The 15,048-nt window shown below is 49.9% G+C and overlaps 2 protein-coding genes across 11 annotated transcripts in view; both read left to right on the top strand.

Annotated features, from left to right (window-relative positions):
- LOC121596046 (transient receptor potential-gamma protein) overlaps positions 1–7,437 on the top strand; it is a 73,842-nt gene extending 66,405 nt beyond the window's left edge. For 8 of the 9 annotated variants that reach the window (XM_041920626.1, XM_041920632.1, XM_041920627.1 and 5 more), the window contains 11 exons: positions 170–281; positions 763–885; positions 976–1,125; positions 1,371–1,510; positions 2,138–2,406; positions 2,481–2,591; positions 2,666–2,861; positions 2,926–3,120; positions 3,576–4,137; positions 4,203–4,714; positions 4,991–7,437. In XM_041920626.1, coding sequence (XP_041776560.1) covers positions 170–281; positions 763–885; positions 976–1,125; positions 1,371–1,510; positions 2,138–2,406; positions 2,481–2,591; positions 2,666–2,861; positions 2,926–3,120; positions 3,576–4,137; positions 4,203–4,714; positions 4,991–5,455 — 2,835 coding nt within the window. In that variant the 3' untranslated portion in view covers positions 5,456–7,437. The remainder of the gene's footprint in view (positions 1–169; positions 282–762; positions 886–975; positions 1,126–1,370; positions 1,511–2,137; positions 2,407–2,480; positions 2,592–2,665; positions 2,862–2,925; positions 3,121–3,575; positions 4,138–4,202; positions 4,715–4,990) is intronic. The other variant, XM_041920631.1, reaches the window with a different exon arrangement.
- A 296-nt stretch (positions 7,438–7,733) lies between these two features.
- On the top strand, positions 7,734–12,930 carry LOC121597423 (multidrug resistance-associated protein 1-like). Of its 2 annotated transcripts, none has more exons than XM_041923157.1 (4): positions 7,734–7,993; positions 8,077–8,310; positions 8,516–9,081; positions 9,307–12,930. In XM_041923157.1, exons 1-4 carry the CDS (start codon positions 7,967–7,969, stop codon positions 12,722–12,724), a joined length of 4,245 nt encoding a protein of 1,414 aa, XP_041779091.1. In that variant the 5' UTR covers positions 7,734–7,966; the 3' UTR covers positions 12,725–12,930. The 2 variants fall into 2 exon arrangements, with proteins under 2 accessions (XP_041779091.1, XP_041779092.1); XM_041923158.1 differs by having other exon boundaries at positions 8,537–9,081.
- Positions 12,931–15,048: the final 2,118 nt, after the last annotated feature.

Genomic DNA, 15,048 nt, shown 5'->3' on the forward strand with positions numbered 1-15,048 from the left:
GTTGTGTTTAAAAGCAGATTGTGCCTTATTTGTTTTTTGTTTGTTTGTGGGAAATTGATTCGAACACGACCAACAACGCAGAACACACATACTCTCAGCCAAAGATGTCGTCAAAATTTTAACCCCAAAATATGTGTCCGTTTCCGGTGTGCTTTCCACCGTTTTCCAGTTCGTTTCCCATCCGAACGTGCAGCAGCTGCTGGCCAGCATCTGGTACGAGGGATTGCCGGGCTTCCGGAGGAAAAACATGGCCCTGCAAGCGCTGGAAATTGTACGAATAGGTAAGTTTAGTGCTAAAACAATCCTTCAGTATGGGGTGGGTGGAAGATTTTAGGAAACTAAGCTAACACACAAAACAGCAAAAAGGAGTGCCGCGGTGTGGCTTACCGTAACCGACGTTCCTTGTTAATTATACTTAGAACTCAGCTTCTTGCCCCGTGTTCTCACTACACACATTCGCCAAGAAATGGTGTACCCCCCGGTGGGTTGCGGCGATTCGACGAATAATAAAGTAATTGACTCATTAGGAACCAAATTCCCACACCCCATACACACCTGCTTTAATGGCAAAATGGAATCAAATCAACCGGTGGCCCCCCCCCCTCGTTAAGCAGCGCTCCCTCTACCCGATCGGGATTGGGAGGAAATATGGTGCACAAGCAACGAACCGTGCCGCATCAAATTAATCGGAAATCATTCCCATCCGGTGCTCGGTGTACGGACACACTTACCTTTCCTGTTCGTTCTCTCGTTTCCATGCAGGCATCATGTTTCCGCTGTTTTCCTTCTCGTACATCATCGCACCACACTCGTCGCTCGGCCAAACGATGCGCAAACCGTTCATCAAGTTCATCTGCCACAGTGCGTCGTATTTCACGTTTTTGTGTAAGTGTTCCATCGAGCTCGGGGGAAGATGTTGTCCAGCAGATAAGCGCTTTAATTTGTCATCCTCTCCTTCTCCGTTCTCCGTGTCAGTTCTTCTTATGCTGGCGTCCCAGCGCATCGAGACGGTAATGGGTGGCGTGTGGGGTGAGCCGGACGTGAGCCAGCAGCATGACGAAGTGCCTACCAAGCGCGGTGCAAGCCCGACCCTGATCGAGTGGCTCATATTGGCCTGGGTCAGCGGTAAGTTGTCGTGGTTGTGGTTGTGGTTGATCGGGGGGGGGGGGGGGGGGGGGGATTAAAAATGAAAAATCTAATTAAAAGTTCGATCAATCGTTAGGAGAGGGTATGGAATCGAAACTGAATTACCTTTCACATCATAGGGGAAAGTGGCCACTTATTACACGTGGCGATTCTTATTCCCATGAATTCTTCACGCAAAGAAGGGCTTACCTATGACTTTATTGCCGATTTTTCTCCTCCCACAGGACTTATCTGGAGCGAGGTGAAGCAGCTGTGGGACGTGGGCTTGCAGGAGTACGTGAACGATATGTGGAATGTGATAGACTTTGTGACCAACTCGCTGTACGTGGCGACGGTGGCCCTTCGAGTGGTGTCCTACTTTGAGGTAAGTTTCTATCTATGTGAAAATGGTAGCAGCAACATTTGTAATTAGGCACCACCACCACCACCGGTGCAACACGGTAGCAAACTTTCCCGGTTGTTGCGAAATGTCACACTTCTTCCTCCTTGCTTGCACCGGTTTCATCAGACGGGACAGACTGGAATTCTGTTTCACCGGAATTCGGCTACCGGAAGTTAATTGGATTTTGCGCAAACTGTTTGCCACTCAACTACTCAACCGAAATGATCAGCAAACCACCTCAGCATGTGGAGCTCCGGGGAGGGTGAAGTATTTGCTGTACCACTTTTCCACCGGGAAGGTCTACACAAGTTCCACGCGGTTCATCGAACTGGCTGCTAGTTGCCATGGTGCTCCAATTGGAAAGTTTCGTTCGTTAGCCGTCTGCGTATAATAATCGCGCCACCTTGTTTGTTTATGTCCCCGAGAAATGCCACTGTCTCTCTCTCTCTCTCTAGCACGCATCATGCATCCTAGCAACCGTAGAAAGGAAGGGATGAGTTTCGCGTGACAGTTGCTAACAGAGTTTACGGTGTGCCCGTGGTGCTACAACCTTGTTTGCAATAGCGAAAAAGTTTCACCAACCGTAACGTTCTACTTCAATCTTTGCAGGTCCAGAAAGAGATGACGTACAACAAGTTTGCGGCGGACCTGCCGCGCGAAAAGTGGGACACCTGGGACCCGATGCTGATATCGGAGGGCCTGTTCTCGGCGGCCAACATCTTCAGCTCGCTCAAGCTGGTGTACATCTTCTCGGTCAATCCGCACCTGGGACCGCTGCAGGTATCGCTCTCCCGCATGGTGATGGACATCATGAAGTTCTTCTTCCTGTACGTGCTGGTGCTGTTTGCGTTCAGCAGCGGTCTCAATCAGCTACTTTGGTAAGACAACAGTGGCTGAAGTTGGAGTTCGCTCCTCGCAAAAGTATATTCGGTGTGTTTGCATTTCATTACAGGTATTATGCGGATCTGGAGAAGAAACGATGCCCGGATGTGTCCAGCTTTTCGGGGCTCAACATTACCGCGACGGATCCGAACGCCTGTATCGTGTGGCGCCGGTTTGCTAAGTATGTGTTGAAGGGGAGTTCCTTGGGCATGAAAGAGACATTTACTAAATGATGTATCGTTGCACTTCACACAGCCTTTTCGAAACGATACAGACACTGTTCTGGGCCGTGTTTGGTTTGGTGGATTTGGAAAACTTCGAGCTGGATGGGATCAAAATCTTTACCCGGTTCTGGGGCATGCTGATGTTCGGCACCTACTCGGTGATCAATATTGTGGTGCTGCTGAACCTACTGATCGCCATGATGAATCACTCATATCAATTGATATCGGTAGGAAGTAGATGGCTGACATCTTTGGTACTTACTTCAAGTAAATGTGTCTTCAACTCCTCAGGAACGAGCTGATGTGGAGTGGAAGTTTGCCCGCTCGAAGCTGTGGATCAGCTACTTCGAGGAGGGCGGTACGTGTCCACCACCGTTCAACATCATCCCGACGCCGAAATCCCTGTTCTACATCTTCCAGTGGGTGAAGCGAAAGTTCTGCGGCCACTCGAAGGCCGTCAAGAAGGAGCACATGAAAACGATTCGAGTAAGTGCAGTTAGCGCACGAGGCACAACCTTCCCCGCGCGATGGTTTGTGTACGGAATTGTTTCGCATCTCAAAATGGAAAGAAAATTGCACCACAAAATCCAACATCGGCAACTAGATTGGCTTGCTTCACGTCCCACCCCACTAGATGGCGCACATCCAGTTTTGTTAATGCGTGGTTTTACCATTTCTTTTTCCCTTCTTTTCCTACCATTTTTCCCTGGGTTTTTAATGCTCTACCGCTCTATCTTCTACGCTTTCTTTGCTCGGGTTTGGGGTATTGTGTGCGTGTGTGTGTGTGGTTTCATTTGTATGTTTGGACATTTGGCGTGTATTTGTGTGTTTGTGTGTGTGTGGTTTGCAATTTTCCTTTTCCCGCTCTTGTTTGTCCTCTCTCTTTCTCTCTCTTTTTGCGGCTATTTGCTCTGGTGGTTTCGATTTGCAACTCGTTTCAGCGGAAGGTAAAGCAGGCGAGCGAACGGGACTTCCGGTACCAGAGCATCATGCGCAACCTGGTGCGCCGGTACGTGACGGTCGAGCAGCGGAAGGCCGAATCGCAGGGCGTCACCGAGGATGACGTGAACGAGATCAAGCAGGACATATCGGCGTTCCGGTGCGAGCTGGTCGAGATACTGAAGAACAGTGGGATGAACACGGCCATCGCGACGGGCCAGGGCAGCGGTGTCGGTGGCAAGAAGAACCGCCAGAAGGAGCGACGGTTGATGAAGGGCTTCAATATTGCGCCACCGCCGGCACCGGACGCGGGCCAGCATTTGACGCCCGTGTCGGAGTTCATTGCGCAGCTGCCGGACCATTCGCCGCACGAGCTGTTTGCGGGCGTGTTTGGGCCCGGGCTGACACCGAAGAAGGCACTGCACCAGGTGAATCCGATGCACCAGTATTCGTCGCAGTCGCAGAGCTCGTTCGGGGAGAACAACAACCCGATCCATCGGCTGGCAAAGCTGGCGCCGAAGTTTAACTCCAAAAGTCGTCCAGGATCGCACAAGAAGCGATGGGGTACGTTGAAGTTCATCAAAACCCTTAAAAAAGGCACCATTTAACGATCCTTTCTCCTTCCTCAGGAACGCTTATTGAAGCGGCCAAACATGGCAGCGTGTCGAAGTTTATCGGGCGCTCCCGATCGGAAGACTCGGTGTGCAATCACGGGCCGGGCCGGGGTGAATCGGCCAGCCACAGCAATAGCCCGGCGTCGGATGAAGCCATCACGGAGTCACCGTCCGACTCGAACCCGAGCCTGGATCGGCCCGACGTCGAGCAGTGTCCGGATCCACACAAGCATCACAATCAGCGCAGCCGGACGGACCGGGGGCACCAGGATCGTCGGCAGCACGGTGGAAGTGATCGTACGCAGCCGCACAGCGGCAGCGGGACGGCCACGGCGAACGGCAAGAACGGGCGGGACGGGAAGGAGCACGCGCATCACTATCACTTGCATTTCGGTGCGCTGGCAGCACTGAAGCGCAAGCGGAAAAAGTTCTCCAACAGCCGCAACTCCAGCCCGGTGCTGGAGCCACCGTGCGAGCTGCCCTCGGTAACGAACGCGATCGCCACGACGGGTAATACAAGCAGTAAGGTACGTTGGAACTCTACGGCTAGCGGGACATTGTTTTAGGGAGCTTTGTTTGCTGGCAGTGGCACGTACCTAACACAGGGTGGCATTCCAATTGAGTAACTTTCATTGCCATTACCAAAGTGATGTCACGCTTCTGCGCGGGGTGTGTCATTCGCGGTTGCATTACAGCACGTACCGCATTACGACAATTCATTCAAACGAATCAAGCTCTGTAGTGCAATGAGCAATATCTCTTGGGTGGACAGCCACTGACACGCTCTTCATTCAACTCCGCAGGTACTGAAACGTGCTTCCAGCGTACCGACGCGCGGCGCAAGCGACGAACCGGAAGCGACCGGCAGCGTACGGCCGGCCCGGCACGAGGCAACGCAAAGCCAGCAGCACTCGATCGAGCAGCAGCTCGAAGGTGCGGCACCGTTAACCCCTTCCACCACGGAGGAGAGCGTCGATCAGCAGCCGGCGGCAGGCGGCGCCGGCCATCAGCTGGCCGTGCACAAGCACCAGAAGATCATCCGCGGTAGGAACAGCTCCAACGAACCGTTGCTACGCTTGCAGGAGCATCGTGATAGCAGTGATGGTGGTGGTAGTGGCGCTGCAGTAGGGGCAGGTGGGGCGTGTGACACGTCCGGCGGACCGGTCAGCGCCGGTCAATCGTCGGCCACGTCCACGCTACGCTCGGTGCCGAAGATTCCGGGCGTAACGCCACTACGGGGGCATTTACACTCCCAGGGCTGGTTATAGGGGAGACGGTACGGCAAAGGGGTGCGACTATTTGTATGTAAATATGGTTGGTCGGCGCTCGAGGCGTTGAGCGCATGCTAACGGAACAATGAGTGTGTAAACTAGTCAAAAGCATCAATTCTAAACGTGGTGGCGAAGAAGTAAGGCGAAATGTTTAAAGACGCAAGACGAGTTTGAGCGACATCTCGGCTGCAACTACTCTGCAGATGGCTGGAGCAACGCGTTTCGTGTGATGGTTGTAAGCAAATTCCTTCTGTTCGAGCGAGAGAGATAAAGTTTTAGGGCCTAAAAAGGAATCGTAACGGGTCGTAACAGAGCCCGATCCTGACTGAATGATCCCATCATCGGACGGTTGCCGTGCGGTCGTGCTATATGCAACACATACACACACACGGTCAACCTTTGGGCGACGATGCTGAGATCATGGACACGATCGGGAGCGGGAAGATGGAGAAACAGTGCAGTGTTGAATGTTGGTGGTAGCTGTAAGGCATATATATAGGTGTATAACGATACCAATACAATACAAAAAGGGACCAGGTCTCTTTGAGGAGGTGCTCGGTGCTGCGAGCACACCACAATCCCGCAGTGCCGCTGGGAGGAGTAACTGTTAAACTATCATTTGTTAAGCTATTGGAACTCGTACAGGAACAACCAAGAGAGGACAGCGGCCAGTATAGCTGTAAGTACCGCTGCTTTCCCCATACCGTTGGACGTGTTGCTACCCAACGACGGAGACTCATATAGCGCACCCCTTGAGACGGGGGGTCATTCTCTTTTAATCCGATAGTCTGTAAGGGACGGTGTCGATGCAACCGCGCGCACCTTAAACTACACACGATACATTTTAGGCACGATAAGAAAGACATACTACAAACCGGTCCGAATATCCAATACAGTGAGTTAAACAGATAGATTACTTATCAGCATAAAGAGTAAAAACCAGTTGATTAGTAGGGTACCGAGGGGTGGGGGAAGGAGTGTATAAGGAGTGACAGGGACACGCAAATCGAGGATCGGCAACAGTGTTTGAGCGCTAACACACATCAGACATCCGAGTAATTGAAATAGCAACACTTAACACAAGAAGTAAAAAGGAGGCCTTATAATATGTAACATGTAAACATGATGTGTATGTGTATCACGTAAACAAAAAGAGAAACAGAACAAAACACGGAACCACTGTAATGATAACGTACGTCTTCTCGCTTTCAAGGACGATTAGACAGTAACAAAAACAACAAAACAAAGCATTGAATTGGGATCGCGATCATTAGAGCAGATGTAGATGGAAACTTCGATCAAAACGTAAAAACTAGTAAGCAACATTAAACAATTTATTAGTTGTAATTGGGAGCGAGAAAACCATGTTCGCGTAGACACTAAGACAAGTATAACTATACGTAGTGAGAGAACGATAGAGAGAAAAAGGGAGAGAGAGAGAGGGAGGTTTGAAACGAATAAAAGATAAAATTATAAAAGAGGGTAGTCGTCGTGCTAAAAGCAAACTAGTAGCTAAACACGACAGATTTAGTAGTGAAAAGGAAAGAAAACTATAAATTACTAGCCGAACCGAATAAAAACAAAACAAACCAACAAATGCCATCGATAGAAATGTTTAATCAAACAAAATAGAAGAAACAAAACCACAAAAAACACCTGTAAAACGACGGGATTGGTGCTCACGGTGGCGAGGAGCGTATGTAGATAAGCGCAGACGATTTAAATTGACAGTTGACCGATCGGTTTGTTGACGAAGGGCAGTGGGAGCTGTGTTTGTTGGTTCGTGTTGTGAAGGTGGAGAAAGGAAAGCTGTTGAATTTTAGGATGGGTGAAAGAAAAAAAACTTGCAGATTGATATGCATAGATAGGGAAAAAGGGCAATCGTTACAACCCTCCGTCACAAACTCCACGCACGGTGCACGGGTACGCCAGAGGGCAGAGTAGGAGTGAATATTGTAATAAATATTTAATTTATTTGACGATCGTTGTGCACAGATGGTGTTTTCGGGGTGCGGTGGAGAAGTTTGAGAAAATTAAACCGTGCGCGACATCGACCGTTACGAGTTGCGCGCTCACCGATCTGCGGTGCACACTGTCATTCATTCAGCGCGCAGCGAAGAGGAGCGCGTAGGAAAATTCATTACAAAAATAGCCCTTATCTCCCGCCGCTTCCCCTTCACACCAATACACACACGGCGAGGTGTCGGGTGAGCGGTTTCATTCAGTTTTCTCTTGCCTCTTGGCTTTGTTTTTATCTTAATTTCATTACATCGCTCACAGTCGCGGTCTCTCAGTCTCCCGCTTGCGCGCGCTCGTGCGCACGTATCTTTTACAAAGGTACGCGACACGCAAAGTTCAGTAGCTGTCCGACCGTCGATTACAAAACACACACACACACCCGGCCGGACCACCCGATCAGACCGTAGTAGGCCGTAGGGAAAGTGTAGGCAAAAGTGCATTCGTTTGGTGGTTGCTTGCTGTATGACGCACACGGTCTGAGCCGTCTCGATGGTGGAACCAGTCTCGTTACCCTTGGTGAGAGGATCTTCTCCGTCGTGTGCTTCTCAAACGGCCGTGTTTCTCACTTTAAAGGATTCATCTTTCATCCCCGCGTACAGGTGGACCATCTCGTTGTGTACGGGTTTCAGTATCTGCTGGTGTGTTTGTTCTTTCTGTCCGAGCTGTCGTACGTGAAGCAGGATGTACCGGTGCAAACATCTAGACGCACGGTGCATAGCATTTTCTCCGCATTCTTAGTGCTCGTCACGCTGGTGGGTGTGGTGGTGGCCGCCTTCCGACTTGTGGATGACTCTGTTGCCGTCTGGCGGGATGGAATAGAGGCCATCTCCTTGGTAAGCGTGTGGATTAGGGGAAAAGACCTTGTAGACCTGTACATTGTTGCATGATTGTACCATAATTCCGATCGGACTGTTGAAGCAGGCGGCAGGTATCACAGATTCGGGTCTTATCAGGGCTCGGACGGACGACGCATGCAAGCTGATGATAACAGCTTCCACTGGTTGCCTATCTCACAGCTATCGCTTCTCCCCGCTTCAGGTGGGCATTCTCTTTCTACAGATTTACTCCATCCGACGCAATGTGGATCACATCTATCTGTTTACCTTCTGGACGCTGCGAACGCTTGCCCTCTCGATGGACGTTGCGTTCGACCGCACAGAGTGGTACGATTTTATGCATCTCATGCTAGCGTTCGCTTGGCTCTGTGCGTGCGGGATTCGATCGTACAGCGGCGGAGGGCATGATTCCAGCACCGGTTCCAACACTCCCCGCAAGCCAAACTTCATCCGTGGGCTCTTTTTCTCCTGGATGGACAGCACGTACCGGGAAGCACATCGTGGAAGTGTGGCCTTCTACCAGGGTACGCTCTTCCAGGGAACGCTGCCGGAAGATCGGAGATGTGAGCAGCTGCTTGAGCTGTACGAGAAAGCAAATGCACGGCGTGGCTATACCGCCGTGGACGATGGCAGTGGACGGATGGAAAGTGAGCGGTGTCGCTTTACCATTGGGAAGCTATTGAGCCCTTTCCGCGGTGAGATCATACTGGCCGGATTGAATCGGTTCGTGCTGATCTCATTGTTCTTTCTCTGCCCTTACCTGCTGAGGTAAGTGTTGGTGTAGTTCTCCGGTACTTGAGGCGTGCGTACCACTCGATGCAGTTTATTTTTATCAATGAACGATTGGACCAGCTAAGAGCTCGAGAGGAGAGATATGTGTGCAGGCAATATTTATTACCCCTCTGAGCGCAGCTTTGCCCCAATGATCCGATGCACTCGATGAGTCATATAACTAATGTGACTTTGTTTTTACACTCTCTCCACGGTGTATAGATTACTACTCGAGGAGAACCAACCCCGGATGTACCAGAAGTGGATCGTAACGGCACTGTTTGATGCATCGACGGTTATCGCTATCCTCAACACGCACTACCAGCACACCACCCAAGACATCGGTCTGCGCATTCGCTCCATCCTGATGGGAGCAATCTATCGGAGCATCCTGCAGGACGGCATCACCTCCAACGCGTCCAGCGATACACTAACCAGCGACACGGCACTGTTTGTTCCCTTCATCCAAAATCTACACATGATGTGGTCCGCACCGTTGATCATCCTCATAACGTTTGTGGCGCTATGGGTAGGCGTCCTCGGACCAATCGGAACCGTAGGCCTCGCGATAATAGTAGCCGTGATCGCAATCACCCGTAAATTGGCGAAAATGATCGCCGCACAGGAGAAACACATCACGGCTCACAGTAACGATCGCGTCCGACTCACAACCGCTTCGATCGAGCAGATGCAACAGATCAAGTCGGATTTGATGGAACAGTTTTTCGAGCAGCGTATTGGCGAGCATCGACGGGCGGAGTTGACCCATATGCGCACCTACATCTTGTACGATGCGCTAAAGTATCTGCTAAGCATTGCCACACCGATGATCGTGGCTTGCGGTACGTTTCTGTTCATGTACGTGGTGGGTAGTGGCACTTTGCTGACCGTACAGTCGATGTTTGTGGCAATCGCTCTGTTCGGTCTTACGCGCTACCCGTTGTCGGAGCTGCCGAACCTGATGGCCAACTGGGGCACGATCAATGTGAAGCTACAGGTCATCAACGAGGTGGTGTGCAGTGGCAAGCAGACCAAATCGAGTGGAAAGATGCCACAAAATGGCACTACAACTGGTGGAGCTTGTAGAGGGAGCTTTGAGAAGATGCAGGAAGTGGTGCACACGTTCGTCGATCAGCTGGAAGACTCGATTGCGGACACGTCAAGAGCTGAATTACTGAGGATAGAGCGTGCAAAGTTTTCCACGGAAAAGAATACAATCCTACGGGGTATTAACTTAACGCTGCGGGAGGGTACCTTTACCGGAGTTAGTGGAACGCACGGTTCTGGGAAAACCTCTCTGCTGCGTGCGATGATTGGTAGACTGCAACGGACGGGAGGCACCAGTACGATCGCGTGGAATCGTGTCGCTTACTGTCCTCAGACACCATGGATACACAGTGGGACCATTCGGAGCAACATCCTGTTTGGGCAGGAGTATGAAAAGTCCCGCTATGAGGAGGTACTTCGTGCTTGCTGTCTGGAGGAAGATCTGAAGACATTCCCAGATTACGACGAGCGTGTTGTGAGTGAAGGAGGACACTCTCTGTCCGGTGGTCAGGCACGACGAGTCTCGCTGGCACGTGCCGTTTACCGACATGCGGATGTGTATCTGCTCGATGATCCACTACGTTCGCTCGATCCGAATGTAGCCCGCAAGGTGTTTGAGGGTGTGTTCCATCGTCAGCATGGATTGCTTGCGGGATGCACGTGTGTGTTTATATCCCATGATCCAGAACATCTGGCAATTGCTGATAAAGTGCTGGTGATGGCTGGTGGTACGATTGAAAAGGTACTAAAGCCAGCCGAAGTAAGTGTGGAGCTGCTTGGTCAACTGAACGGAGCAGAGGACGAACCAGAGCAGGAAGAGAAAGTCCCTAAAGCAGACCAGCAGAACAAAAAACGCGCCAGGAAAGCTCAACCAAAAGGCACTGACCACGGAGAGGGTAATGTTTCGCTCGGGCTTTACGTTACCTTCGCACGGATGCTCAAGCGGCGTTACTGTGTTGGAGCGTTATGTTTCGAGGCTACGGTTACAGCGCTTGATATCGTCATCATCACACTGCTTGCTCAGTGGGCTGCGAGTGACAAACAGACGAGTGGAGCCCTCCTCCACACTACATGGATTTTGTGCGTCTGGGTACTTCTAATATTCCTCAAAACAGCAATCATTCACTGGGCCGGTTTAAGCCTATCGAAACGCGTCCACTTCCAAATGCTGGCCACCATCCTCCGCCAACCGATGGAGTTTTTCGATCGTAATGATTCCGGCGTGATCGTGAATCGCTTCTCGAACGATCTGAAAGTGGTCGATAAAACGATCATCACAAGCGTTCGTTCGGTGCTGAGCGCCTCGTTCAGTGTGCTCGGCACGCTGATGCTGTTCGTGTACAAGCTGCACAGCAAGCTGCTGCTCTTTGTGCTCGCTTTCACAGCGGCCCTCATGTTAGTGTGCGGTCTGAAGCGGTTGCTAAGCTACCATCTGCAGGTAGCGCGAACGTTGAAGCGCTTCGAGGCAAGCTCACGCTCACCGATCATTCTGCAGTACAATGAAACGATCCAGGGCATTGACACGATCAAAGCGTACGAGGCGGAGGATCGCTTGTTGCGACAGTTCCTCGAGAGGGTGGACACGCACCAGAACTACATTTACCACAACCGGTTCGCAAACAGGTGGATCGGTATACGGTTGGAGTTTATCGGAGCGATTGTGATTTACTACGTCGCTCTGCTCACCGTCAGCAATCAATCGATGGTTGGGTTTGCGTTTGTGGGCATCATTGTAAGCTATGTGTTGCGGTTGATTCCTTCGCTGAACTCACTGCTGCTAGCGTTAGGTGCGCTGGAGGAAAACATAATCTCGTTCGAGCGGGTCGCACAATATTTGGACCTGCAGCGCGAAACAAACGATGAAACGGGTGTAGATTATCCAACGAGCGGAACGGACAAGCACCCAGTCCTGGGGCCAATCATCTACCGAGACGTTTCGCTAACGCACGCTGACGGATCTACGGTTCTGCACAACGTAACGCTTACGATAGCGGCTGGAGAAAAGCTGGGCATTGTAGGTCGTACCGGGTCAGGGAAATCCAGCTTCATTGGGACACTGTTCCGGTTCTATCCCAAACACACTACGGGATCTATTTCTATCGCACACGTTGAGCTGGGGCGCATATCACTTCAAAAGCTGCGCGGTGAGCTAACACTTGTTCCCCAAAGTACGAGCCTGTTTTCGGGCGTGGTGCAAAACTTTATCGATCCACGGAATGGACACACGGACGAGGAGCTCATTCGTTGCTTGCGTGATTGTGGGCTGGATAACGTCCACTTGGCGACACCGCTCGAGAGTCTTTCCGTTGGCCAGTGCCAGCTGTTGTGTCTGGTGCGTGGACTGCTGAGGAAGAAACCGATCATCATACTGGACGAAGCGACCTCGGCGCTGGATGAAGCGACGGAAGATCTAATACTGAAGGTGTTGGATAAACAGTTTCAAGGTCGCACTGTGCTGATGATCGCACATCACCTGAACACCGTGCGTAACTGTCATCGCGTACTGTGGTTGCAGGAGGGACGGGTGCGTAAGATTGCGCCACTGCAGGATTATACGGTGGAGGAGCGGGCTGAGCTTGGGTTTCGAGATTAGTGTATCTTTGGGTGTAGCTGAGTTGTGATATGTATTGTTTTCTCAAATATTTTGTTTTAAAATTGGAAGACGTAAAGGAGACAGTGGTATGCTGCCAAAATTGTACTTAATAGGAAGCTTTGAACCAAATCAAGTAACGAACATTTATATTTATATGTACTTATATCGTGAAATATACATTGCCTAGCATAGAATGGGCAGCGAATGTTGACCATCATAACAAGGGGTTTAAAATATATGTAGTATTAGAGCTCTGTGCTCAATTGTATCACATTCACATCATATGTACATAGATTGAATCGATTTTCATTTTGAAGGCCAAATGGATTTTGCGACCAAGAAGTTTTGCGACCAAACATATTGCGACCAAGAAGATTACGATCTACACTTTTGCGATCAATGAGAATGCGACTAAGAAGTTTTCAACACACATTTCTGCGAGCAATATTTTTACGGTCAAAAATTAGTAATGAAGGAAGTAACGTTCATTGTTAGTGAGCAACTAACCATTGACAAGCCATCACTCAATGTCAAGTCGACATGAATCTCGAACACATTACTCAACAGTTTAATGTTACAGTGGTGTCTAACTCCGAACGTTACCGCTTCACACGTGAAGCGTTACGCAAAATTCAAATCGAGCGTTACTGTACCGCTGTAAGCAAACGCGTAAATTCCATCATTCCATGGGCATATCGTTGAACTTGTGCCGTTCACTCAAGATGAATTGGTAATTCGCGTTTCATCGCAGCAATCCATGACATAACCATCGCAAGGGAGGAGAAGAGATGTGTCAAACCCTAATAAGCGTAGCGGTACCTTGCGCATGTGGGAGTGCAACCGAACAACGCGCACACAAAACTTCACCATTCGCGCGGATCAATGGGGGTGCGCAACGGACTTATCTTATCTTGCCGCCCGTGACCATTGGTATAGCACAGCCGATGCCGTCAATATAGTGATGGTTTTGTGCAGGAAGTATGCCGGGAACTTGTTGTCGGCATATGTCGGTTTAATGGAATTGCACAAAATTTTGCAAGTCAGTCGCCGTGGTTCCCGTTTTTCACAAGTCATTGCCATTGGGATGTGTCTAACGATGGGGGTGTCGTCGTTGATCTTGAGGTGCTATCAATTGTTTAGTGCAATTGCGGAACACGTTGCAACAATGGGGATGCTTCGGTGGGATAGGACTGCTTGGTCGTTGGTGTGTGTAATGGATTACTTTGACTTGGAAATTACTAGAAATTTCGCTTTCACTGGAAAAAGAATGGTAATATGGGTCAAATAGGTAAAATATCACCAAATACGTTGATTGTGATATTTGTTGTGTCTTCCTTTGCAATTTTCTCCATCCGCATTATTTGCGAAATGTCTTCATCTCTTCCACTCGCCGTTCCTATTTGCGCACGAAATGTCCCATAAATTTCCAAACAATCAATGCGACACAACAAACCGCTCGTTGATATGTCACCTGATCAAGTGTAAACTATGTTATTCATACCCTAACTGGGATACGGTCTAGTGTGAATCTCGGCCAAAGATCGACCACAGTACGGTGTCTCAATTAAGGTCCAACCTATCACTGACCCCCGGACGGTTAATTGAACTATGCACAACTAGTCTGTTGCTCTTCACACAACATCGGAGAAGTCTAGGTGCAAAGAATTCACCACTAGACTAGTGTCGGTGTTCAATGCCGTCCTTGCAAAGTGTACACCAAAATAATGGTTCGTTCGTTTGGTGATGCGTTTTTGGAGCGTTACTTATTTCCCCCCCACCTCGATGGATATCGTACACGGGTGGCCCTTGTGGGCCGATATGGTTATGATTGGTGCATGACTTGCAGCACTCGTTTTGCAAGAAAAAAAAAACACCAAAGAAAGCAACAAAGGGTCCCCTAATATGTCCCTGATTAGGAGAGGTCCCACACATCAAAGATCTTATCGGGCGCATTTGTCGTAAATCGCATGCCTGCTTATCGGGCGGATCGACTCATCCAATGCTCAGCAGTTTTTACCGTTGGTTGGTAGTATTGGTGTGGAATGCATACACGGAATGTGTGAAGGAGAATGAGCTATTTTTGACAAATAACCTGGTAAATTATTCAAAGATTGAAGTAGAGCTATTGTATGTCTGTTCAATCATCGTTTGAAAGTCCTGTTTTTGAAGTACACCACAAACAAAACAACACATGGTTCGAATATTCTATAACCGCACGCACACTGGCACAAATGCATTCCCCACACTACACTAACCTCATCGATACCTTATCGTGCGGTCCGATACACGAGCGGTGTCAATTATATTTTAACCCCCGTTCCTCG

The sequence above is a fragment of the Anopheles merus genome, chromosome 3R (genome assembly GCF_017562075.2).
Source record: "Anopheles merus strain MAF chromosome 3R, AmerM5.1, whole genome shotgun sequence".
NCBI lineage: Eukaryota > Metazoa > Arthropoda > Insecta > Diptera > Culicidae > Anopheles > Anopheles merus.